The following is a 26707-nucleotide window of genomic DNA, read 5'->3' as shown; positions in this document are numbered from 1 at the left end:
AGAGGAGTAGGTGGAAGAGAAGTGGTTCGAAGAAATAGAAGACATAGAAGAATACTCACAGAAAGCATAGTTTCCATGCGTTTCGGAAACAGGAGTTTCGGAAACTGAAAGAAACAGAGTTTTGGAGTTTCGGCCATTTGAAATTTTGGTGGAAACAGCGTTTCGAAGAAACCAATAAATTATGATTAAATATATATATAAATATAAATAAATAAATAAATAAATACACACATACTAAGTATACTAGAGACTAGAGTCATTGGTGACTGAACAATCTTAACTTTTAGCACAAGAATCCAACTTCCAAGACCCATGATTTAAATTTCACAAATCACATTGCACAGCAATTTCACATAGTTATCAATTTCGCAAGTTGCAAATCACAAGATTGAAGAAATCTTAAATCACCCAAAATAACTTACAATATTTTGAAACAAAAGTGTAATATACTAACATCATAACATCTGTCATTCAAGAATCATGATCAGAACTTAAAAGTTAAAAGTGAAGTTCATCATTCATGAGACTCATCATTCGTCACTCATGATAATACGAGTAGTCACCGGTGATAGATCATAGTACTAAGTAGATACATGATACATCAAGATTCATAATTCATCATTCAAATTTCAAAAGAAGGCAACCTAGATTCTAGAATCTAGATACATCTAACATCAACAAAAGTCAATTTAAAGACTCAAGAGTCAAGACTACAAGCTATAGCAATGATCAAATGATGTATCATGTGAGTCGTGACATGTCTCAAGAGTCAAATATCAAAGTAAGATAATAGATCTATGAGATCTCAAAGAACTGATAACTTCAAAGTTCAAACAATGGCCACTGGCCAACCATGGAAAAAAACATAAGCAACTGACAACTGTCAACAATGTTGAACATCAATGATAAAATCAAGGCTCAAGGCTTAAGCATCTGTAGCAACATCATCTAAGTCAATGGAGATGCTGTCATCCTGATCCTCCTCTGGCGCATCGCTATCCACATCAGCTGATGAGCCAGAACTATTAGAAGCTCCTGAATCTGCTAGAGAATCTACTAGAGTAGCTGAAATGCTAGCTCCATCTATGGCTCTCTGACGTTGTGAAGTAGTCCTGTTGTGCGTGGTACGGCTCGGGGCTATCATCTCCTGGTAGAGCATGGTATATATGTATCGCTCCTCTGGAGTGATGTCTGGAATAAACCTCACCTTCTCTATGTCGATCTTGTTAACATTTACCTGTGTTTATTTGACATAGAGATTTAAAAAAGTTATCATCTTTAGATTCTAGAATTGACATTCAAGAGTCAAACTTCAAAGACCATAAGCTATTAGCAAAATATAAATATAATCACTTGCGCAGGCTCGGGATGAATATTCTTTTTCTCAAGTAGTTGGAGGTTGCAATGGCAAAAGACCAACCTCTCTAATTGAGTAGTGGTAAGTTTATTCCTTTTCTTTGTATGGAAAAGGGCCCAAGTACTCCAATTTCTCTCACAAGGGCTTGAGCTACAATCTTGTGAGAGAACCCATATAGCAATGCGTTTTTATAAATCATCATTCAAATAGAAACACAAACAGAGCCATAAGAATCTAGGATTTAACTTTCAAGAATCAAACTATGTAGTGAATGCCAGTGATAATAAATTACAAATATGTGATTATGTATAATTATTAAAAGAAATCTTGGGGTCGCAAATTACCAATGTGGACACATAATTTTTATACTTTTTCCACCATGAGACAGGCTGAAGTTGAGTCTCTCTCAGCTTTCCAGTCTCTCTACCAAAATGCAAGCTCTCATTGCGGAATGTCAAAAGATCATCCTGAATCCTTTGAAGCATTGACACATCGCCACCTGTCACCTTTGTCATATACTCCATGAATCCCTTCTATAGCTCCTCACACTCACTCTGCTCATCATCTCGCCAAAGAGGATGCAAGATATGGGCCATTGCATGAATTGGTCTATGAAACCAATTCCATCTCCTCTCCAACACAGCTACGATTTGAGCAGTCCTTAAGATATCAACATTGAAGAAATGTCAATTCAAGTCTTAAGAATAGTTATTTAAATTTCAAAATTCATATATATAATATCAATTTGTAAAATAAAGACTCAAGAGTTACTTACTTGTTCGATGGCAAAAAATTATTATTATTTAGAGCCTCTCCTATCTTATCCATATACTCATAAAGAAGACCCATAGTGCTACCCTCCATATCGATAATGTGTAGCACTATGTAGATAGGATTGAGAGTTCTCACCATAGCCTCCACATCTTTCCACCAAGTATCATTCATGACATTGCACCGAAATGCCATGGTCTTTGGATAATCATACTCATCCCATTGCATGAACTCATCAAACCATATAGTGCGCACCAACTCCTTGTGAATGCGCATCAATCTCTCAAGCACATTGAAGATGTAGGCAAATCTGGTGGTGGAGGGTTTTAAGAGCTCAAGGTGGCTAAATGAGCAAAATATGGTAAGAACCTTGGGTCCCTCCTTACAAAATTGACCATACTTGTGGCCGTGCTAAATATGGCCTCAACCCATTGAATTTTGCCTATATCCTCAATCAAAAGATCAATGGAATGAGAAACACATGGTGTCCATACAATGCTTGGAAACTCCTCCTCTAACATGCTGCCCATGGAGACACAATTGCTGCCATTATCGGTCACAACCTGCACAACATATTCAGGCTTGATTTTCAAGATGACATTCTGCAAAAGCTGCCATATAAATGCACTTGTCACTACAAGGCCTGGCAAAGAGGCATCAATGGCCTTCACAAACATAGTGCCCTTACAACATGAGACCATGACATTATACACATTTTTTCTACAGGCGTCAGACCATCCATCACACATAACGGTGCACCCATACTTCTTCCATGCATCTTTCAATGGCTCTAATTGAACCTCAATGCATGCCTTTTCCTTCTTGAGCTCCCATGTGTGTAGTGCCTCTGAGGATTGGCCTCCTATTCACATCCAATGCGGCTGATGGCTTTTATGGTTCGCCTCCATTGCTTTGTTTTAGCCACATAGAAGGCAATAACATATCTAATGAACAATCTCATCAACTCTTAAGTTGCCTCAGCTATGGCTTGCTTTTGCATAGCAGCATGTATGCTAGCCCTCTGTAATGAACCTCTAGGAGCACCTGAAACATTAGGCTAAGGCAAAGGAGTTCTCATCGCACGTGAATCAGGGACCGAGGCTGAATTGGATGCACTTGCAACAAGTTTTGATGCAGGCCTACTTCTCTTTGATGGTCCAACCACACTTGTGCTACCCTCTTGTTGCTGAGCTGTGGCTAAGTCTTGGTCTTGTTCTTGTAACGTGTCCACCTGTTCCCTTTAGGACACGTCTTAGCAGTCCATCGGAAAGGAGGTCTAGAAAGCTCTGACCGGCACTCCCATGGAATGTCATGGGGTTTGCGATCTAGGACTTTCCGCGTTTGCCACGTAGCGGAAGTATTCTGGCCGTTCCCACTTAGGACCGACCTGAATCAGGGTTTCCCCTAATGGTCATTTCCTAAACCGCAACTAGCGTCAAACACCAAGCGAACTACTTTACGCAAAAACGCTAGGGCCGAAGCGGATTCACGCTGCACTTGGTTCAAGGAGAATGGGAAACGAGAGGGATGCAAGGCTCGACCTCCCTGCCATAGGGCATAGTCCCATTCCGTTTCGCTAAAACAACGTAAATCGAGATTATTATAACTTAGACTCTAGGTCAGCGCCCTTGCTATTCATTTCCTTTGAGAAGATCTTCTTGCTGTCCATTAAGATTGAGAAAAGTTCCCGGCCAACGGGGACCACCCATCCGTAGGACGGACCCATGGCCACATCCACCGCACTTTCCTCAAGTTGTTTTAGTTGTCTAATTACCTACCACATTTAGTTTAATATGCATCAACCAGCTTCCTTAATTAGCCCGTTAGACACCGGTTCCTTCACGTAATCTTAGCACTTGACATAGAAAAGCAGTGTCAAACAAGTTTCTTTTCAATAGGTTATCATATTTATCTTTGGAATGCATTCATAAAGTCCAGCCCGCAGGCTTATCCATAATCTGCCCGAAGACTATCCAACAATCCATAGAGAAATCTCGGGGTAAAGACCTTGGAAAAGGGCTTAAAGAAATCCTCTTCAATGGGCTTTTGGGGGAAATCGAGTAGGAAGGGTTTAGAGAAACCCCTCTTCTTCTTACAAGAACCGGGGCTAGGGCCTTAGTAGCTTCCTTTGCTTCAGCCGGGATGGGCTTATTGAGAAACCAATGAGAAGGGGACTTACAAATCTCGGGGGTAAAATGGGCTTTATAGGGACTCCAGGGGAAGGGGGCTTTACAACCAGGGTAAAATGGCTTTATGGAAATCCACGGGAATGGGGCTTTAAGAAGCCTCCTTAGAAGCTTCTAAGAAGCTTCTGGGGGGTTGTGTGATGGCCACGTGGAAGAAAAGGGAATTTATGGCTACGTGGACGATGAGGATCTTGATGGCGGCCTTGAGTAGAATGGCGGCAGCAACACGAGTCGGCAACTGGCGGCGTTCTGAACCAGCGTCTCCCTCTCCTCCTCGGCGCAGCACAGCGTTTCGTCACTCTCCCCTCCTTCTTCCACACATGTTACAGTCGGTGCAGCATGGCGAATCCTCACTCCACCCTCTCCCTTTCACCCCTTAGAGGGGGGTATTTATAGTCTGGGGGGAGAGAGGACCTCCCCCCTACGTGGCCCTTCGCATGGCGTCTTCCCCTCCACCTCGCAAGTTGCCATAATAGCCCATCCCCTTCCCTCAGCCACACATCGACTGGGGGAAGGCAAATAATAAAAAAAAATTGCAATAATTTTATCCCAACATTATCCTCTTGACCTCCTCCCAAGAGGGAGTTCACCTACGGTTATGCGGGTTTTTAAACCTTGGTCCTGTTTTGCCAATGGAGAGGTCATGATTCCTCTGTATGGTTTATAGATTGCACTGCCCGCAACTCCGATTCTGGAATTAACCTTTGCATGAGTTTCACGCGGGGCGTCGAAAGTCGGACTAGTAATATTTTTCAACTGAAATATTACAGTTCTGCACCAACTGTCGGAAGACCAAGCCATTGCCTCCATAATAAATCGAGAGAAAACTTCACATCTCTTGGCACATTTTCAGATGCAGCTGTGTCTTTTGTTGGCATATGAGCAAGATGGTCTTTGACCCTAGTGACACTCCGTGTTTTCACCATGCCACAATAAATACATTTCCACTTTTTAGATCCACCTGACCCCTCATATGAGGTTATGAGAGTAACATGGCGCCAATTAGGATTAGGAGCCATGGTATTTTCTTGACTGTAGGACAAAAAATTTCATATATCTTGGCTGAAAATTGATTATTGTAGACATTCAGGTCTGAAATCTGTATGAAACAGGCTGAATGTTCACAAACAAATGACACACAAGGCTGAAATAGTGCACACACAACTGGCAGGACAAAAAATTTCATATCTCTTGGCTGAAAATTGCAGACATTCAGGTTTGAATATATAGGAAAACAAGCTGAATGTTCACAGCTGAAGGTTATCTTTCGAGAAGAAAGCTTTCAGCTTTATCGAGTGACCACGGGCTGATGTGTAGTAGTTCAGGTAGGGTTCGTTTAGTTCGAGCAGGCGCAGCAGTAGGAGAGTCCAAAACGAGCAGGGGGAGATTTGAAATATGCAAGCGACTAAGAAACACAGCTTGTTTTGGGGGTTTTACCTTGTCCGTCTCCTGTTTGGTAGAAACGCCGTTTCCCAAAAACGGAAACGGCTAGAAACGATCGTTCTGTTTTTGGAAACTATGACAGAAAGAAATAGAAAATGTAGAAGAATACTCATAGAGATGAAGCCTATCAGTTTATTTCTGCATTATGAGAAGATAAAACTCTTGTAGACAAAAATGTGTATAAAATAATACCTTCCTCTATGCTGCTCAGATCGCCAATCTGATGCTTCCATTGGCTCTGAAAGGGGGGTAAAATACCAACATAATTGGCCAGAATCCTGCCAGATTACTGCTTTTTCATCTCCCACTTCGAAGTGCTGTTCACTGCTTAAAAAACAGCAATCGTGCGTCATGCGATTTCGCCAATCCCTCTTTTTACATAAAATCCTCTCAAAAATGGCTGAAAGCTTCCTACTTTCTTTTACATGTCATCCTAGTCTAGAAGTTGTCTACAATTTTTTGATTTTTACAAGAGATAATATCTAAAATATCAAAAATTGGCTAAACTTATCTAAAAATCTAATATTTCGGACCATGGTCACTAACACTAATGTCTAAAATGGCATTGGCTCTCTAGATCAATAAGAAAGTTGCACTCTAGAGTTTTTCTCACGGTGTGCACGTAGTGGCACGATATCCACCCCCTCCTAACCTGCACATCCTCTGGCATGTGCCAAAGTCTTACGGTTTTGCAGCGTCAGAATAAGTATCTTTTGCCATGTCAATTGTCTTTATCTTCTACTTCTTCTTCTTTCATATTCTCATGTTCATGCTCAGTATCCAACTCCTTCAACTCATATGCTAAAGACTTCCTTTGATTAAAGAGCTTGATTTGTTTCCAGCCACTGGAACCCTTAGAGCTGTCCCATCCATCTCATTTAATGCATAGGTAGCATTATCAAAAAACAAATTTTACCACATATGGACCAAACCACCGCTTTGCCATCTTTCGATTGACACTATGTTGATTTTCCAAGCTGCTATCATAAACTAGTACCACCCAGTCCCCTTCCTTTATAGCTCGTGGTCGAAGTTTGTGTCGCTTTTCAAACCTCTTCTTGTTCTTGATCCTTGTAGTCTTCAGTTTTTTCATGGCTGTCTCAATGTCTTCAGGCCTTCTTTCTAACTATCTAATGCGTAGGACCAGCAACTCTTCTCTATTTAAGCCCTCTTTCCATTGTAGAACACTCCAAGTAGCAATAGTCTCCTCAATAGGCATGATTGGTTGTGGTCCATACATTAATTCAGTAGGCATATATCTTATAACTGCACTATGAGTGGTCCTATCAGCCTACAAAGCAAAGGGTAACATTCTTGGCCATTCTTTCATCCTACCCTTGCATGACTTTGCTAATGCCTTAATGATAGGTTGATGGCGTCTTTTACTTTTGCCATTTGCTTTAGGATTATAGGCTGAAGTTAAAGCCAACTTGATGCCCGATTGTGAAAAGAAGTCACGAGCCTCATTCACATCGAATTCTCCTCTACCTGCAACCACTTTACTAACACAACTATACCTGCAAAAGACTTCTTCCAATAAGAATATGCAAACTACTTGAGTAGTCTTTGTACTAAGAGCTCGACCTTCCACTTGATTTGTCAAGTCTTCTCATGCAAACACAAGATATCTCATATTCCATGACCTGTAGGCATAGTAACCAAATCAACTACCCACTTGTAATGCATAGACAATGGATAGGTTGGTTGCAACCCATCTCTATGATTTACCATGGAATACATCTGACAGACACTGCATGATTTCACATAATGCTTCACATCTTTATACATGTTTTGCTACCAATACTTCTCTTTGATCTTGGCAAATGTGTCCCAAACTCCTCTATGTCTAGCCCATAAGCTTTCATGAAACTCTTGTATCACCTGTTGTTGAGAAGCCGTATCTCCCAATACACGTACTGGAGCTCCTCTCTTTCTCTTTGCATGCTTCCATAAATATCCATCTTTTAAGAAAAACCCATTAGCTTTTCTTTATATCTTTTTGAATTCAGCTTCAGACCATTCAACCTTCTTTGTCATGAGGCTGAGATATTGGCCTATTTTCAGCCAATCATTCTCATACAACTCTTCCAAAAATTGTGTTATCATTGAAGCATAACACTGATGATGATTTCTCTCTATTGCCCATCTCTTTTTCATGGCTGTAAGTTCTTTTCTTACTGCTGAAATCCCTATTACAACAATTGTACCTGTAGTAGTAGCATACTCATTCCTTGCTATTACAAAGTCGTTTTCAGCACCTATCACATGATCCTCTTCATCTTTCATCAGCTTCTCTTCATCTTCAAACCTTGCTCGTGAAAGCACATTAGCCACGGGGTTTTCTTTACTTGTAATATGGTGAAAATTAGGGTTAAGTGAATTTATATATGCAATCCACCATAACATGGTATATCAGGAGTTGAGCAATTTGCTATCATGCCCAATAGAGGTAGACGATCAATCTCTACCACTATATGAGCTTCCATAAAATACTCTCTATCACACTTAAGGGCTGTCATTACATCCCAAAGCTCTCTTTTGACTTAAGAATACTGCCGTTGCCGTTCATTGAGGACCTTTGCTCCCAACCGAATGGCATATCTATTTCCATCAGCATCATCCTGACCCACTGCCCAACCAATGCCAATTGGGCTTGTATCCACAGTGAGAGTAATAGGCTGCCAATTCTCATAATTTGCTCTCTTTAGCGTTGGGGCTGAAATCAATAAGCTCTTTAACTTTTGAGTTGCCTTCGTATGCTGTTTCCCCTACCAAAACTTTTATCTTTTTCTCAAGAGTCGATATAAACTTTTAGCCACATGAGCGAAATGCGGAATCCATATCAAGTAAAAGACATAGGTACCCAAAAATCTTCTCACCTTGGATACATTCGAACATGTCTCCTCCATCTTGCTTATGGCATCAATCTTTATTGGTGAGGGCTTTCTTCCATATGGTCCACACATGTGCCCAACAACTAATACTTCCTCCACTCCAAAAACTGACTTTTCTCCTTAGAGAGTCAAATGCACTTCTTTAAGACGACTCAAAATCTTATCACAATCAGCAATATGGTCAGCTACAAACATTCTATATCCATGCTCGTTCAACTCTTCATTCTTCTCATAGATATCACACCCTTTGATCGGCACATCATCAAGAAAGGGTAAGGCCAACTGAGGAATATATTCCCTCAAAACTTTATCCATAGCATTCATTATATGTGCCACTGAATTGGTTGCTCCCTGTGAAAGTGTATATATCCTGACCAATCCAAGTGGTGTCTTCATGGTAGTGATATCCTGACTTTCCAATGCAAGTTGGAACTAATCATATCTTGAATATAAATCTTCCATAGAGTAAATTGCCTTGCTTGCAAATGCTTCTGCAAATTCATTCACTATGGGGCGTGATCCAACATTCCTTATCGTGACCTTATTAACTGGTTGTAAATCTTGTATAAATCTCAAAGAACCTTTTTTCTTTGGAACTGTAAACCACCGATTCGAATATGGAGCTGAACAGAGCTCCTAAATCCGCATCCTGATCTTCTCATTCAAAAGATCTAGCAGCTTAGGCAAATATGCCCGAGGTACTGAAATAGGTTTTAAATTCCATGGCACATGAGGTACTGTAAAGATCACCATAGGTGCAACGATGGTTGGATCAACACATCCAATTTTATCTGGCTGAAATGCAAAGGCTTTCCCATTTGCAAGAAACAAGCTCTTTCTGCAGGTAAAAGAAAGCTTGTATTAACCTTTTGTATAGTTTCAGCTGTAAATTTATGTCCTACTCCATGTGGATCCCGTAAACTAGGCTGTTGAGTCACTTTTTCAACCAACCCATCACTTTTAGGTTGAAAAAGAAAAGCCACAAGCTTAACCTTCTTTGGAACAGTTTTGTACTTTGTATCCATCCTTGCTTCAACCCTGTTTTGCAGCCCAAATTGCATCTCGTAACATTAATGATCAGCAAACTCTTGATTGACTTCATACATCTCTAAAGTGTCAACATAAATAACCTCTTTTTCTACCCTGTTTTCAGCATTAATTGTTGTAGAAATTTTACCTGAGCATATGAAGAACCATCATCCAAGGCTTTTGTTTCCAGCCTTGATTTCGAAATATAGGGCTGTCCCAAAATCACAGGATAATTGCATGAATCATGCACAAAAAAATGATATTTATCCCTAACATCTCCAATAGTCACGGGTACATTCAGACAAGCCGTATAAAGATCCCCTGATGAATTGTTTGCTGCCCGCATACGCCATCCTGGATCTACATTCATCGGCCATCCTCCATTCTCTTACAAACTGCGTGCCATAACATTGATTTCGAAACCATGATCCAAGAGAACTATGCAAGGCGTCTCTCTTTCTTCCACTTTAATAATTGTCTCTGTTGTAGCACGAGCCCAATGCGTTCGTGAATAATTATTGCTTAGAATAAAATGAGTATCTTTTTCTTCATGTGCTTGTTGATGGACATCCCTATTATACATAGCCTTCTCTCTATGCTTTGTGCTATTCATGATACCATTTTCAGCCACAAGCTTGCTATCTATACTCCCATTTAGCCCATTTTCAGCATCAACTTGTTCTAAAACAGCATGACATGCATCATCACTTTTGCTTTGAAGATTTTTCTTTATGTCTTTGTCAACGTGCATCAATGCTTGCAAAACTTCACCATCAAACTGTCTTTTTCGTTTTAGCATATCAATGATTTCATCATGAAATTCTTGTTTTGCAATTCCAAGAACTTTGCCAAGTGTGAATTCCACTCTTCTACCAAGTATGCGATCTTCTAAGAACTTTTTAAGGTTTGTGGCAGTCTCAAGATCCAATGGTAACCTGTAATCGGGCTGCTTGTCCATTTTCTTCCCTTCTTGTTTCTTCTCTTGAGATGCATCCTCCATAATATGCTCAGGTATGGCTTTTTCTGCCTCTTTTTGCTGCTCCATTTTACTTTGAAGAGGAAGGACTAACAGTGTCCTAATCTCTTATTCTCTTCTCTTCCACAAGAGTTTCTTGATTATGAACCTCAACCAAATAAGCATAGATTGAAAATGAATCCACTAGTGCACTCCATCTTGTTCTTCCTCGTATACTCTGACTTGCATCAACCAATTTAGACTCTGCTATTTTGCCCTTTTCCATGCAATCTAATGCTTGCATCCAAACACGAGATTTTGCTTCAGCCATACCTCCTTTATGAGCTTCATTAGTCCTTTAAATTCTCAATCCATATGTGGCTGCATCTATGGCAACAAATGTTGTCCTTGCAGCTATATCTTCCAACCTCTTTTGCATACCACAATTTCCAAAATTTGGCTCTATTGGAAGACCAATTTCTGTTGCATGTATTTTACTATCTTTCCAAAAGGCTAACATTTTTACTTTTGCTTCACGGTAACTTGTACAATCTCACTTTTCATGCTGAAAACTGTCACAAAAAATGCATCTCCTCTTGTATCCTTCTCTATACGGCCTTTGGGCTATTGCCCAGCCCTTCTCTTCTACCTTGATATCCAACTTTTTGACCTTTGCCTAGATCTGTGTCAAATTCAGCCGCAAATCACGCATGCCTTTGATTAATTCATCCACAGCATTACCTTTAAGAGCGAACCAACAAGTATAGCCGATTGTTCTGCCATAGCTATAGGTGCCTTGGCTGCAATTTTAGTCCCCTTCTGAACACTGGCAGGTGTGGTGCTTGTACCCCATCTTAATTTCATCTGCTTTCTCTTTACCAACATATGCACTGCCTTAGTTACATTGGCCAAATCTGACTTCAGTCCCGTTTTAGAAGAGGTATCTCTAAACGATCAGTTAGCTTCTCTTGCAAAACAGGATCTGCAACCTTAAAAAACAAATCAATTTTCTGAATTTCCAATGATTGTTGCACATCGGCATCCAATTGCGCATACCGACTTTCAAATTCACGGAGCAAAGTTGTAGTAGTCAACTCTTTATTGGGCTTTCAATCCAATCTATAAATGTCTTTTTAGTTACCAATATTGCATCTTCCAAGAAAAACTATTCTCTCAAAGCTTTTTTGAAAGCTGCCTAATCAGCATCTCTTCTATGTAACTCATCAATTTGATCATGCAATGCATGCATGGCCAAACGGGAGAAATACCGACTCTATGCATACTTCGGTACCTCATGAAACATCATTTTTTCTTTATATAACCGGATGAAGGCCGAAACATTTTGACCTTTGAACTGCTTCAATTCTTGTTTCACTGCTTGCAATGCATTCACGACTAAGGAATCAATTCTTTCTGCTTCTTGCCGAGTTTGCATCTGTTGTTGTAACATTAACTGTTGTTGCTGTTGTTGCTGCAACAAAGCAATCATCTGTTGTAAAGCATCACCACCACTTGATCCAGCAGAATTCCCCATCTTTACATCTCTACTGCCGACTTTCACGTCAGGTCCACCACTGTCGGAGCGTTTGGGGTCGAGACAGCGCGGTGAAGGGAGATTCAGGGAGAGGAGTAGACGGAAGAGAAGGGGTTCGAAAAAATGGAAGACGTAGAAGAATACTCATAGAAAGGAATAGAAAATGTAGAAGAATACTCACAAAGATGAAGCTTGTCAGTTTATTCTTGCATTATGAGAAGATAAAACTCTTGTAGACAAAAACGTGTATAAAATAATACATTCCTCTATGTTGCTTAGATCGCCAATCCGATGTTTCCATTGGCTTTGAAAGGGGGATAAATTACCCATAAACCTGGCCAGAATCCTGCCAGATCACTCCATCTTCCACTTTGAAGTGCTGTTCACTGCCTGAAAATAGCAATCATGCGTTATACGATTTAGCCAATCCCTCTTTTTACATAAAATCCTCTCAAAAATGGTTGAAAGCTACCTGCTTTCTTTTATATGTCATCCTAGTCTAGAAGTTGTCTACAGTTCTTGGATTTTTACAAGAGATAATATCTAAAATATCAAAAATTGGCTAAACTTGTCAAAAAATCTAATATTGTGGACTATGGTTACTAACACTAATGTCTAAAATGGCATTGGCTCTCTAGATCAATAAGAAAGCCGCACTCTAGAGTTTTTCGCATGGTGTGCATGTAGCGGCATGACACTGCCTTGATCGGGTAATATTTATTTTTGAATATAATTATTTTTTGTATATTTTTTTCTCTTCAGCAGAATAACGACAAATGAAATTATTATTCTCCATATTATTCATTATTAAACTTCATTGAGGTAGACAGTAATTCTCTAGTCGGTGACTTATTATTAATTGGATATCTATTTTCTCTCTCTTCACTTAGAAAATATTATTTCATTGCCGATCATTACTCATGGCTAGTAATAATAATGATTTGTTGGGCATGCTTGCCTTTGATGACAAGCTTGACGGCACCAATTACCCAATGTGGACTTACATGATGCGATATATTCTTGTCGCAAAGAATCTATGGCATATTGCCAACGGCACCGAGCAAAGGCTAGCCTCTCCAGCACTAGCACCACCTCCCGCTTCCACATTGCGAGGTGGCTCTCATGATACTGAATCATCTTCTTCTTCGACAAGACTTGTCATTGAAGCTTACATTGGATGGGATGGTCATGACGCCCAAGTGCATGCTCTAATCGCTTCATCCATGAAGAGAGCCATTATTCCACACATCTGATTATGAAAGTCATCCAAGGAAGCATGGAATAAGCTTGCATCATTATATCAAGTGTGCAATGAAGTGCGCCTTTCTTGCCTACGGAACCAACTGGAAGATGTTCTCATGTAAGAAGAAGGTAGTATGGATGCCTATCTCACTGGCATCGAAGATCTCATCGAGCAATTATTAAATATTGATGAAGAACTTCTTGATAACCGGCTTGTTTCCATCACTTTGAAGTGTTTGCCGGAGTCATGTCAAGGTTTTGCTACCACGTTGCGGTTGGTAACTGTGGGCAACCAAGTTACCTATAGCTTCGACCAACTTGTGTCTCTTTTGTTGTATCAAGAGCAAAGCCGTCTCAACTGTAATGCTACCATGGCAATCGAATAGGCCTTTTCCACCCATCATCGTGGAAAAATCAAACCCAAGCTAAAAAACAAGGTTGTTGGTAAAAAAACCAGCAAATTGTCATGCTGGTTATCCTTCTTTCTCCACCCCTTCTACATTGAAGACACCCATTCATGTTGGTCCATCCTCTTCCAATCCTTCCAAGGGTCTAGTCAACAAAGCTAAGTGGTGTAATTATTGTCGGAAGTCAGGGCCGACATCATTGAATGTCGTAAGCGCATTGCATCGGAGAAGAAGAAGAAGAAGTCCGTTCTTGCTTGCTCTTATACTTTGATCTCTCTGATGTACCTAAGGGGGGTATAGTTATGTGTGCTAAGAATGTGTCTTACGTATTTAAAGGCATTGGACATGTGCAAGTTGTCCTTGTCTTGGGCACTCCTTTGACATTTCATGATGTTCTTTATGTGCCCAACATCAAGAAGAATCTTATCTCTACATCAGCCATTGCCACTTCCGGGTTTCACGTCATTTCTGATGGCCCCCGATGTGTGGTATATGATGATCATATTTCTTCTTCCATTGTCTTGACATGCACCCTCACTAAAGGTTTCCATCGTCTTGATACTTATGATCAGCAAATTGCTGAAAATCCTATTGACAATGCCTTATTAACAAAGGAATCGTTTCATGATACACATTTATGGCATCATAGGCTTGGTCACATACACTATCAAGCATTGATGAAGCTCGAGTTAGAGGATATGTTTAAGATATTCCAGAAATTCACTTGCCATCAAATCACATTTGCGAAGATCATTTAGTTGGTAAGATGCATCGATTCTCCTTTCCTAAGGATTCTCATGTTCATTCTCCATCTATTTTGTATCTCCTTCATAGTGATGTTTATGGTCCTATGTACACCAAATCCATTGGTGGATTTTTATATTTTGTCACCTTCATAGATGACAAATCTTGATTTAGTTGGGTATATGGCTGAAGTCTTCTCTTGCTTCAAGGCTTTTATTGCTATGGTGGAAAACCAAAGTGACTTTCATATATGAACCCTTTGCACTGACTGGGTGAGGGGGAGGGTGAATTTCTTTCCAAACAGTTTTCAGAATATCTTGTATCTCGAGGAATTCATTATCAATGCACTATTCCTTACTCCCCACAACAAAATGGAGTAGTGGAGTGGAAGAATAGGTCATTCATGGAGATGGCAAGATGCAGGTTCAAGAGTAAGAATTTACCTAATTCCTTTTGGTTCGACGCTATTCTACGTGCCACTTATGTTTTGAATACGTGTCCCACAAGAGCTTTACACATCATCACTCCTTATGAGGCATGGACTGGTTCCAAGCCTTCTATCTCTCATATGAGAACTTTTAGATCATTGGTGTATGCTCACGTGCGTTCTTAGAAAAGGCATAAGCCGGATGATAAGGCTATTCGCGCATATTTATTGGATATAGTCCTAAAAGTAAAGGGTACCGTCTTTATCAACTCTCTACAAGCAAGGTTATTGTCAACAGAGATGTTATCTTTGCTGAAAATGCTTCTCACCCCTTGCTGGATCGACAAACACAGCCTACTATTGATTCTTCAAACATCTTTGACAGCCTAGTACCGCTTTTCTGTAATGGTTCCATGGCTGATCCTTCTTCTCAACCTTCATTTCCACCATCTATAGATACATTATAGTAGTCTATTCAGCCTGATTTACAGCCACAACAACATCATAATACCTTGTTTGAAGAGCAGCCCCCTATTCTAGATCAATTGGAGCATACAAGGGCTGAAATTCAGCAGCCTAAAAGAGTCCCTTGTTGGCTGTTAGATACTTTTCGAGACAGCAAAAAGCCTCTTCCTTTGGCTGCCTGCACACGAGCCTTTGCTTGCAAAGATCAAGGTAATCTTCTTGCACGTGCATTGGTGGCTACAATATGCAATGAAGAACCTCTATGTTATAAAGATGCTTTTTCAGATGATCCTTGGGTGGAAGCAATGAAGGCAGAGATTGATTCCATCCATCAGAATGACGCTTAGGAGCTATGTGTTAGGAATAAAGGCCCTTATGCCTTTAAATGTGCTCGAGTGTGAACACACCCTTAGCACTTGTACTTACACATATATATCTATCTAAAAACCTAGAGGTACACACTCGTCATTGTACCTAAAAACGTGCACACTCTCTGCTTTGGTCTCACCCACTCTTTCTCTGTCTTTGGTTGCGCGTAACGATTGACTGTCTCGATCTTCGTGCCTAACTCATCACTACAAAATGATATTAGAGCCATCAGGTTCTGTGTGCTTCCCAAGATCTGACAAGACCAACAGACAACTGGAGTTCTTGACGACTTGTGTGTCGTGCTGAGGCACAAGACCATGTGTACAAAGGGTGACCAGTGTGGCGACTGGGCAGCGGGGTCTAGCGACTAGGGAACCAGCACCACGCTGAAGACCTGCGGGCAATGACGAGACTAAGGAACCAACGTTCATGGCGTGTGACAGTTAGGGCGAGTTGAGGAGGAGACGACAGGATTGACAAAGGCTAAGTCGATGGGTAGGCGAGCTTACGGCATACGCTGTAAAGGTTAGCCGTGACAAAGCGACGCCAGCAAAATCAGTTATTGGGACAGTCGACGCGGGTTTTCCACGTGACGCAAGTCTGACGGGCAGCTGACGGGGCTCCAGATCACTAATGTGATTGGCAGGTCAACGGGGTCACAAATTTCGTTTTTTTTCTTCAAAATTCTTCCTGAATTTTTCCTTGGCCTGAGGAGGGTTCGTGCGCATAAGCATAGAATTCAGATTTGTGCATATTTTGGCCCGAAAATTTGGGGCTTTTCCTAGAATTGGGGATTGTGATGCAGAGCAAGACCATTTGTCTCAAAAATTGCTTGGCAAAAGCAGTGCTACAGTATCCTGTTGCAAAAGAAGTAGGCAAAGCTGATCAAAACATAAGGGGCAAAGCCCACAGATATGGAACAGGACGATTGGGATGAGTTAAATGAGCTTGCATGCTCAACCATCGAGCTATTGATTTCTAATGCCTTGCTGTTTAACATTGAAGGTTTGGATTTTGCACATGCTATATGGACTCGACTGGAAGAATTGTATGCATAGAAGAGTGTTGCAAGCAAAGTGTATTGGCTGAAAAAGCTTATGGATTTGCGTATGAAAGAGGGTACAACAATGTCTACTCACTTGAGTGGGTTTAACTCCATTTTCAGCCAGTTGGTTACCTTGAAGTTGATGATTAATGAGAAATTTAAGGCTACTTTCTTGCTTTGCACTCTACCAGAGAGTTGGGATACATTCAGGACTGCTATGAGCAATTCTAATGTGATCCTTTTGTATGTTGATATAGAGAGTGCTCTACTCATGGAAGAAATGAATCGGCAGAACAATGCATCTAGTAAGTCTTCGAGTGCTTTGCATACTAGGGGCAAATCAGCAGAAAGGCAAGTATGGTAGCAAGGGACGCAGTGCCATCATTGTGGCAAGAAGGATCACTTTAAACGTGACTGCTACAAATGGAAGAAAGAGAAAGGAAAGGGAAAGAAGACAGATGATAGCAAGGAAGAGAATAAAGACAGTTAGCCTAAGAAGAGCAGTGCCAAAATTGAAGAGGTGAATGTAGTTACTCATGACAGTGATAGTGGGAGTGATGTGCTCTTTGTCTCTTCACACTTTGGTGCACATGCTTTACTTGCAGATACAGATAATGACATGCGTACCTCGATTCTCGATCCAGGTGCTTCCTTTCATGTCACCCCTCATCGTGAGTGGTTCTCTACCTATACAAGGGGTCGACATGGTGTTGTCCATCTTGGGGGTAACTATGCATGTGAGATTGCAGGTATTGACAGTGTGCAATTACAGTTTCAACATGGCTCTGTCTTTACACTTCAGCATGTACGGCATGTACCTCAGCTCAAGAAGAGCTTGATTAGCAGAGGATAGCTAGATGATGATGGTTTTCATACCACCTTTGGTGATAGAAAATGAAAGATCTATAAGGGATCAAGAGTGATTTTCAAAGGTTGCATAAGTGATACTTTGTATTCACTTGATGTATCTAGTGTGCGTGACCATGTTGTTGTCGTGACTGAGCAGCCAAGTGTTTCTTTGTGGCATGGCCGGTTGGGACACATGAGTCAAACATGAATGAAAATGCTTTCTCGTTTGGTTTACTTGCCTTGTTTTTGTTATGCTGACTTTGAGCACTGTGATAATTGTATTTATGGCAAACATGCATAGACGTCTCATAAAAAGTCTCTTTCTTTGCAATCTTCTCCTCTAGAGTTAGTACATTCAGATGTATGTCAGATGCCAGGATTATCTTTAGGGAGAAAGAAATATTTTGTCACCTTTGTTGATGATACTACAAGGAAGGTATGGGTTTTTTATCCTATTTGTAGCAAGGATGAAGTGCTTGATAAGTTTAAAAAATTCTTGGCCTTGGCTGAAAAGCAGACTGATAAGGCACTTAAGTCTCTTTGCTCTGACAATGGTAGGGAATATGTGTCCAAGGCCTTTTAGGCATTTTGTGACAGCAAAGGGATAAAGAGGGAGCTCATTGCCCCTCATAATCTATCCCAAAATGGAGTTGCAGAGCCTATGAATCGGACCATACAAGATAAGGTCCGTACGATGTTGTCTCATACTGCATTATCCCATGGTTTTTGGCTAGAGGCTATTATGACAGCCGTTTACTTAATTAATGGGTCACGAAACAGGTCTTTGGGGTGGGGGGGGGGGGCAAGCCACCTTCATATGCTCACCTGAAAGTGTTTGGTTGCAAGGCTTTTGTGCACATTTGTAAAGAAAAACGCAACAAACTTGAGCGAAAGTCTTGTAAATGCATTTTCCAAGGATATGGTGACAAGGTGAAATGGGGTATAAATTGTGGGACCCCGAGAAAAGGAAAGTAGTACGCAACAATGATGTTATATTCCAGGAAGATCACATGCATAAACAACCCGAAAAGATTGAGGAGGTCTAGGGTTGTATTCCGGGAAGAAATACCTTTTGGACAGCAAAATGTGTGCGATGTACAACAGCAAATACTTGCTGTAAATGAAACTGTAAATGCAGAAAATGATGCTGGAAATGATCAGCCAGCTATTGCCCATGATAATGAGTCACTACATGTGCAGGAACAGCTAGGACAACAAGCTCTTAATGTTGATTTGCAGGCTGAAATGCCAAGATAGCATGTTGAAAATGGAAATTTGTAGGAACAGCCAACAAACAATGACCATTGGGTTAGGAGATCGTCTAGGGCTACTAGACAACCTGACATATTTGTTCATAGTGCAAACAATGTGGCTGATTATGTCATTTTGACCGACTGTGGTGAACCGTCTTTGCTTCAAGGAAGCAATGGTCAGACAGGACAACAAGAAATGGTATAAAGCCATGTTGTGAGAGTTGGAATCTCTTGAGAAAAATGGCACTTGGGACTTGGTGCAGTTTCCTAAAGGGCTGAAAACACTTCCATGCAAATGGATTTACAAGTTGAAGGTCACTTCTGGTTCCTCACCAAAATACAAAGCAAGATTGGTTGTAAAGGGATACAAGTAGGAGTATGGAATTGACTTTGATGAGATTTTCTCTCCTGTAGTCAAGATGACTACATAGAGAACCATTTTGGCCTTGGTTGCAGGTGAAGATATGGAATTCATACAGATGGATGTAAAGACTGTATTTTTACATGGTGATTTGCATGAAGACATATATATGCAGTAGCTTGAAGGGTTTGTGGAAAAAGGGAAAGAAAAGATGGTATCTAAACTCAAAAGGAGTTTGTATGGGTTGAAACAAGCACCCGGAGAATTGTATCATAAGTTTGATACATTTATGCAGTCTTAAGGTTTCCATAGAAGTCAAGTGGATCATTGCTTGTACACCAAGAAGGCAGCAGATGGCATCCTGATTATCTTGGTCTTGTATGTCGATGACATGCTGATTGTTGGCATGGATACTCATGTCTTCGACTCACTGAAGCAAAGTCTTCATGGCAGCTTTGACATGAAGGATCTTGGTGATGCAAATCACATTCTTGGCATGCGAATAGTCAGAGATAGGTTGAAAGGATTACTCTATCTATCTCAGCAGGAGTATATTTCCAAGGTTTTGTAGCGTTTCAGTATGGAGGGGGGGAAAACAATTGGGGTTCCATTGCCTCCTTATGGGAAACTCAGTGCAGAGGATAGCCCTACATGTGATGATGAGAAGGCTGAAATGGCCAAGATACCATATGCTTCAGTTGTTGGCAGTTTGATGTATGGTGTAGTTGCTACACGTTCTGACGTTGCCTTGCCAGTGGAAGTGGTTAGTAGATACATGGCAACCCTTGGCAAGAAGCATTGGGATGCAGTGAAAGGTATTATGAGATACCTCAAAGGCAGAAAGGTGTTGTGCATCTGCTTTGGGAAGTAGAAGGCATCTGTTGTTGGCTTTACGGATGCAAACTATATTTGTTATGCGGATTGCAAAAGTCTACTTTTGGGTATGCGTTTACTTTCACAGGAGGAGCAGTCTCTTGGATTTCGAGGCTATAAAAGTGTATTGCATTGTCTACTACAAAGGCAGAGTATGTGGCTGCCACTGAAGCATACAAGGAATCTTTATGGCTTTCACGTCTAGTGGGAGAGCTTGGGATCACAGAGTTACCTGTTCTCCATTGTGATAGTCAGAGTGCTATCATGCTATCACGGAATCCTGTCTTTCATACAAAGACAAAGCATATACAAGTGAAGTACCACTTGATTGGAGATGTACTTGACAACAAGAGCATTGAGCTTGTCAAAGTGCATACAGATGATAATCTTGCAGTCCTTCTCATGAAGGGTCTTTCAGCAGTTTGCTCATTGCCGAGATGATTGGAGTTGGATAGATATACGTATTTCAGCTTTGTACAGACCTAGACTTAGCTGATTCTTTTCTCCTCTTAAGGCACGTTGCCTTTAGGTGGGAGGTTGTTGGGAATAAAGGCCCTCGTGCCTTTAAATGTGCTCGGGTGTGAACACACCCTTAGCACTTGTACTTACACATATATATCTATCTTAAAACCTAGAGATACACACTTGTGATTGTACCTGAAAACGTGCACACTCTTTGCTTTGCTCTCACCCACTTTCTCTCTGTCTCTTGCTGCACGTAACGATTGACTGTCTCGATCTTCGTGCCTAACCCGTCACTACACTATGTGACTTGTCTCACAGCAAGCGTGCCATAGGTACCAAATGGGTTTATAAATTTAAAAGACAGGTAGATGGTTCTATTGACAGGTACAAAGCTTGCCTTGTTGCCAAGGGCTATGTCCAACAACAAGGAATCGACTTTGAGGAGACTTTTGCCCCCTACCTCTCATATTACTATCGTTAGGAGTATTATTGCCCTTGCTACCTACCTTTATTGGGAGGTGCATAAGTTGGACATTAAGATTGTGAAGAAATACCCTAACAGAGAAACACAAATAATATCGTACGACAAAGCACAGACTGATAGAAGAATAGTGTTAAGGTTAGGGTAACTCAGAGACAATGAACACAGAGAATGAATGAAGGGGTATGATTATTGAATATATAATGCTCATGTAGCAAACACACTATGTAGTAAATGAATACTTTATCTCGAACTCTTGTATCTCAAGGATCAGGGCAGGGGTAATGAGCTAGAGAGTGTGCCTTGCTCCGAACGGATCCCAAATTGTAGCAAGAAAGTCTTTGGATGTCGAACATCAGCAAACACAATCAAGCAAGGCTGAATCTGATGTAGATGAAAGTGCAAGAGAGAGAAAGGCTAAAAAACGCAGGTGAGGAGAGAGAATAGTAAATGTAGGTTGCAGGAGAGAGAAAGAGTAAAAACGCAAGAAAAACCACCAGCAACAGCTCTAGCATGCTGAATTTAGCTTTGAATAGTGTGTGGTAGGTTGGAAATATGCGTTAGATTGTTGTAGACAACAATGGCCAGCTTGGACCGTGATGTTCTCCACTTCCAGATTATGGAAAGCAAGTTGAAATACTTGAAATCTGCAAAACCGAGATTAAGGCTGAATGGAGGGCAGCATACCTATTTATAGAAAGTTTGGGCCGTCCCAAGTGGGTTTGTGATTATGGGATACATGCACTCTCTAGGAACACATTTCTTTTTAAATAAAGAAGGTTTCTTTCTTAATTAAGCATGTTTTGGGGCTGTTTAAGTGAAGCTAATGCATAGTTAGCTCAAGAAAGACGGCATTTCTCTATGGATATCTCACTGAAGAGGTATATGTTTCTCAGCCTCCAAGATTTGCAGCTAAAGGCTTTGAGCACAAAGTCTGTTGTCTTAAGAAGGCTTTGTATGGTTAAGCAAGATGATCTAATTTTATTATTCTTGTGCTTTATGTTGATAATATGTTTGTCATTGGGACCAATGCTAGTCAAATTGCAGCATTGAAGTTTGGTTTATAGCAAACATCTGTCATGACCGATCTTGGTCTACTTCACTATTATTTGGGTATCCAATTTGACACCATTGAGGGGGGTATATTATGACACAATCCAAGTATATTGGACAGCTTCTTCAGCGTTTTCAGTTTGAGGGTTGTAAACGCATGTCTACACCCTTGGAGCCTAGTTTTAGATTCACTTTTGATGATGGTATCGGATCCTTTGATACTACTTTATATGAACATGTTGTTGGATGCTTAAATTAGCTATGTCACACGACGTCTGATCTTCAGTTTGCTATGTCCTAGTTGAGTAGATGCACAACCCTTTAGTACTTCATCGGCAGACAGTGAAGCGTGTCTTTTGGTATCTTAGAGGCACCCACGATCTTGGTCTTTTCTACAAGGCTGATTCTTCACTCTCTTTGTATGGATATTCTCATAGTGATTGGGCTGGATATTCAGATTCTCGCATCTCTCATAATGGCAATTGCTTCTTCTTTGGCACATCTCTTGTTTCCTGGTTCAGCAAGAAACAAACTATGGTTGCTACTTCTATTTGTGAAGTTGAGTATAGAGCAGCGTCCTTAGCCATAGTGAAGTGTGTTTGGCTCTGCAAGTTACTTGCAAATCTTCATGTGCACTAGATGGCTCCGAAAGCTAGAGTGCTTTGGCCATTGCACGGAACCCAGTGTTCCATGCCTGCACAAAGCATATAGAAGTTCATTATCTTTATGCTTGTGAGCGGATGCCAGTTGGAGAAATAGAGTTGTCTTATATACCCACTGAAGACAACTTGGCAGATCTTTTCACGAAGGCTCTTTTTCAACCAAAGTTCCAGGCTTTTGTGCAAGCCTTGAACTTGATTCCATTTGTTTCATGAGTTGTTTTACTTTGTAATGTCATAGGTTGCTATATTCCACTCGGATGAACTTATGTAACCATGATCTTATATTTTCTTTTATTTTCTAGGATTTTACTATTTTTCCTAGATCAGTCCGTCCATTTCATTGAGGGGGGGGGGGGAATGGGGATTTCTAGCCCATCTTGTGGGCTATGCGTTGATGCCCGTTGATCCATGATCCGGGCTCCCTAGGCATTTAAATTGTCATTAAACACAGTTATTGCTCACTTAGTGTTCTAAGTGACACTAGGGTTAGGAATTATTTTAGGGTTTTTTAATGACGCTTAAGCCGTTGGGGTTTCATATTTTATTATTTAAAGAGACTTTGCCTCATTTTACACAAGTGTGGCATTATTCAGTGTGATTGCCTAGAGCATTGTACTCTCTCTCTCTCTCTCACACACACACACACACACACACACATTGATTCATTACTTCTCATTCGTTATCGAATATTGTTGTGCATCAATTAATTCTTTCATTCTCATTCATTTTTTATTAAATTAATCGCATAATTACTCCACGCTTGGGCTAATAAATGGTTATAGTTTTATTTATGGACAATTCACATGGTCTATTGTTTCGAACAAAGAAATTTTGGAGTTTTCAATTTCTACTAAAATTTCTTGAAAATTTATCGAGTACATTTTGGGGCTTTTTACCTTGGAGCTCTTTGATATCTAATCGAGGCTCTCAACGATACAATCAAGACCATCCGAGTACTCGCCTTTGACATTGAGCAAACAATTACTCGCCAAGAGTCTAGTGCTTGGCGATGCCGTCGCAAGCGATCGACATTGATTGCAATGTCCTCAACATCAACTTTGAGGGAGGATTTTTGTCTTAACAAAAATGTTAAAAAGTAAAAAAATATTTAAAAGTTATTTTAAATAAAACTAGTAAACAGAATCAGACACTAGCCATATATACGCATGTATTGAGACCCTTCCATCAGTTATTAAATTATCGTGTGGGGTTTTCTACCTAGATTTTAATCCAAAATGCATTGTATTTTTTTCTATTTGCTTTCCTTTCGATTCACAAAGAAGTTATGTTTGAAGGAGGATTCTAACCACTTTGCGCTTGACCTCTAAGCTGATTCTGAAAGCTATACCTGTATATTTGGCCTCTAGTCATGTGCCTAGTGCTTGCGAGCCATGCTGGGTTTTGATTGGCCTTTGAGCCATACACATGCACCTTTGAACCATTCTTACATTGGGTCCTTGAGCTTGTTGGTAGACCATGTTATGAGCTACCTCAGGTTTCATCTCTCTTATGTATCTCCTTTCTAGAATCATTGTACGGAATTAGACATTGCCTCTTCAAGGTGAGAGCTTGCCTTTTCCTTTTTGGTATGTTTCGTGTCATAAGTTCAATTATCTATGACTAGAAGGGGGGTTTGTTAGCTTTATTGATCCTTGTGTGTGAACACCCATTATAGTGTGTAAGAGTGCATGTTTAGATATGACCACCTTTTACATCACTTAGCATTAAATACAGGTCAAGGGTGTAGGCGAATACCTCAGTCTATATATTTAGGCCCTATCACTTATACTTTCATCTCACATACCTCAACTATCATTATTAATCTGTTTCTTTTAGTTTGTGTATATGTGCAAGAGTCTCTCTCTCTCTCTCTATCTCCGCCCCCCCTTCTCTCTCTCTCTCTCTCTCTCTCTCTCTCCATGGAGTTCCCTCTGCCATAGCATATTGGTCATCACATGCGAGCTCCATACCCAATAATCAGTAGTCTACTCCATTCTCACCGACGAATGGAGTGATCGTAATAAAGAGGGTATCATCAACATTCTTGTCTCGTGTCCACTTGGCACTTACTTTTTACGGGCCGTAGATACTGGCAAGAGGGGGATGAAAATGATGGGCGCATTCATCTACCGCCATATTCGACAAGCTATCATTGAGATATACATTGCAATTTGCCTTTTAAATTTGTTTCACTTTCTTTCATTATGATAATATCATGATTCATAATTGAAATTTGATTTATGCATAACTATCTATCTCCCTATTCTAATAATTAATTTCTCTCTAGTATCTATGATCTATCTTGATTCTCTCTTTTCCTCTGGGCCGGAAGGCTCCCAATCCCCGGGCCCCATCTCTCTTCATTCTTGAATCTTGAAAGTTGAAAGTTGAAACTTGAAAGGCTCAAGTTTCAACTCTCTCTAGACCCTTTCTCTCTCTAACCTCCAATTTCCAAGTAGTGTTAGTAATAAGTATACTTGTAATTTGTAAATTGTGGTTATAGGTAGGTCCCTCAAATGTGGCGCAAGTTGTTACCGACAATGCATCGAATTGTGGGTGCATGGGCCATTTGCTTGAGGCCGAGTTCCCTATGATTGTGTGGACTCCATGTGCAAGTCATTGTTTGGACTTGCTCATGGAAGACATTGGGAAGCTGAAGTGGGTGAAGAGGGTTGTCCGCAAAGCTACATCCATTGTCACATTCTTACCGGTAAAGGTAAAGGTATATGCGATGTATCGTGCGCATAGCACATTGGAGTTGAAGAAGCCTTCTTCAACTCGCTTTGCTTACTTGTGGTTATTGCTGGAGCGTCTTTATGAGATGGGGTCCGTTGCCTTGCGTCAGACAGTGGTGTCCACTCTATGGAATGAGTGGGATGAGCATGAGACAAAGGAGGCAAAAGCCATGCAGCGCTTATGCCTTAATGAGCAATTTTGGCAAAAAGTCCGTGCGGTTGTCATTGTCATGACTCCCTTTTATAGGGTATTACGTATGAGTGATTGCGAGGGGTCCACCATGGGCCTTGTCGTTCACTTCTATAGAGCGGCATTGGTGGAGGCATGTGCTTGTACAATGATGACAGAGACATATCGTGCACATGTTTTAGAGATAGCAGAGAGGAGATGGGCGTGGATGCATAAGCCCATCCATGGTTTTGCTGCATTGGTATATCTGGTCTACAAGTCAACGGCAATTATGGATGATAGAGAGTTCCGTTTGGACCAGCTTGCTTGTTTGACTCGTGTGGTCCTTGCGGATGATCACAATGCAGTGTTGAAGGAGCTAGGATGCTATGTAGATCAGAGAGGGTATGTGGCTTTTGCTTCTCCCACTTGTCGAAGGAGAGAGTCACTTGTGAAGTCTTTATTTTGGTAGCAAAACTTTGCATACGCACTGGAGACCCTTTAGTCCTTAGCCATGAGGGTTCTTGCTCAGGATTGCTCTTCGGGTACATGTGAGAGAAATTGGAGTGCCTATTCTCTCATTCACGCAAAGATTCACAATCGGCTTAGCAGATGATAGTTAGAGTGGCTAGTCCATTGCCGCACTAACTTACGCATGATGAGGGCTATGATGAGCATGAGTATTCCGAAGTGGGTAAAGTTTAAACACTTAACTATAACATTTAAAATTTGTTGTTTTAACTTTTAAACTTTGAACTTTAAAGTTTATACTTTACAATTTAGACTTTAGCATTTACAATCTTACGTGCATCACTGCATTGTGTGGATGAATGTTGATACGTTCAAGTTGACGGGCGACACTCTTCCGAGTATACATCAGGAGGTGGAGGATGATTTTTGTAGAGCTCTATAGAGAGCTTATAGCAGCATATACTCAT

At 40.7% G+C, this 26707-nt stretch overlaps 2 protein-coding genes across 3 annotated transcripts in view; one reads left to right on the top strand and one right to left on the bottom strand.

Annotated features, from left to right (window-relative positions):
• The window catches only part of LOC148034646 (BTB/POZ domain-containing protein), a 132152-nt gene that overhangs the window by 66514 nt on the left and 38931 nt on the right, over nt 1-26707 (top strand). The gene's annotated exons all lie outside the window — the stretch shown is intronic.
• LOC148034647 (uncharacterized) lies at nt 926-5321 on the bottom strand. The gene is made up of 5 exons (XM_087680443.1): nt 5093-5321; nt 2133-3331; nt 1703-2017; nt 1354-1546; nt 926-1237 (listed from the first exon to the last, which is right to left on the bottom strand). Exons 3-5 carry the CDS (start codon nt 1879-1881, stop codon nt 926-928), a joined length of 684 nt encoding a protein of 227 aa, XP_087536569.1. The 5' UTR covers nt 1882-2017; nt 2133-3331; nt 5093-5321.

This window comes from Lygodium microphyllum, chromosome 6 (assembly GCF_053477565.2).
Source record: "Lygodium microphyllum isolate KBCC chromosome 6, Lygodium_microphyllum_v1.1.10, whole genome shotgun sequence".
In the NCBI taxonomy this organism is placed as follows: Eukaryota; Viridiplantae; Streptophyta; class Polypodiopsida; order Schizaeales; family Lygodiaceae; genus Lygodium; species Lygodium microphyllum.
The sequence above is the reverse complement of the archived record's forward strand: the minus strand, read 5'-3'. Positions and strand labels throughout refer to the sequence as shown.

What these genes read in the sequence shown, in the direction of transcription:
- LOC148034647 (XM_087680443.1), bottom strand. Translation starts at nt 1,881, where the DNA reads ATGGAGTATATGACAAAGGTGACAGGTGGCGATGTGTCAATGCTTCAA. An exon ending in AAAAATTATGTGTCCACATT is followed by an intron (nt 1,547 to 1,702) that starts GGTAATTTGCGA and finishes TGATGATTTATA; the next exon opens with AAAACGCATTGCTATATGGG. An exon ending in TTCATCCCGAGCCTGCGCAA is followed by an intron (nt 1,238 to 1,353) that starts GTGATTATATTT and finishes AAATAAACACAG; the next exon opens with GTAAATGTTAACAAGATCGA.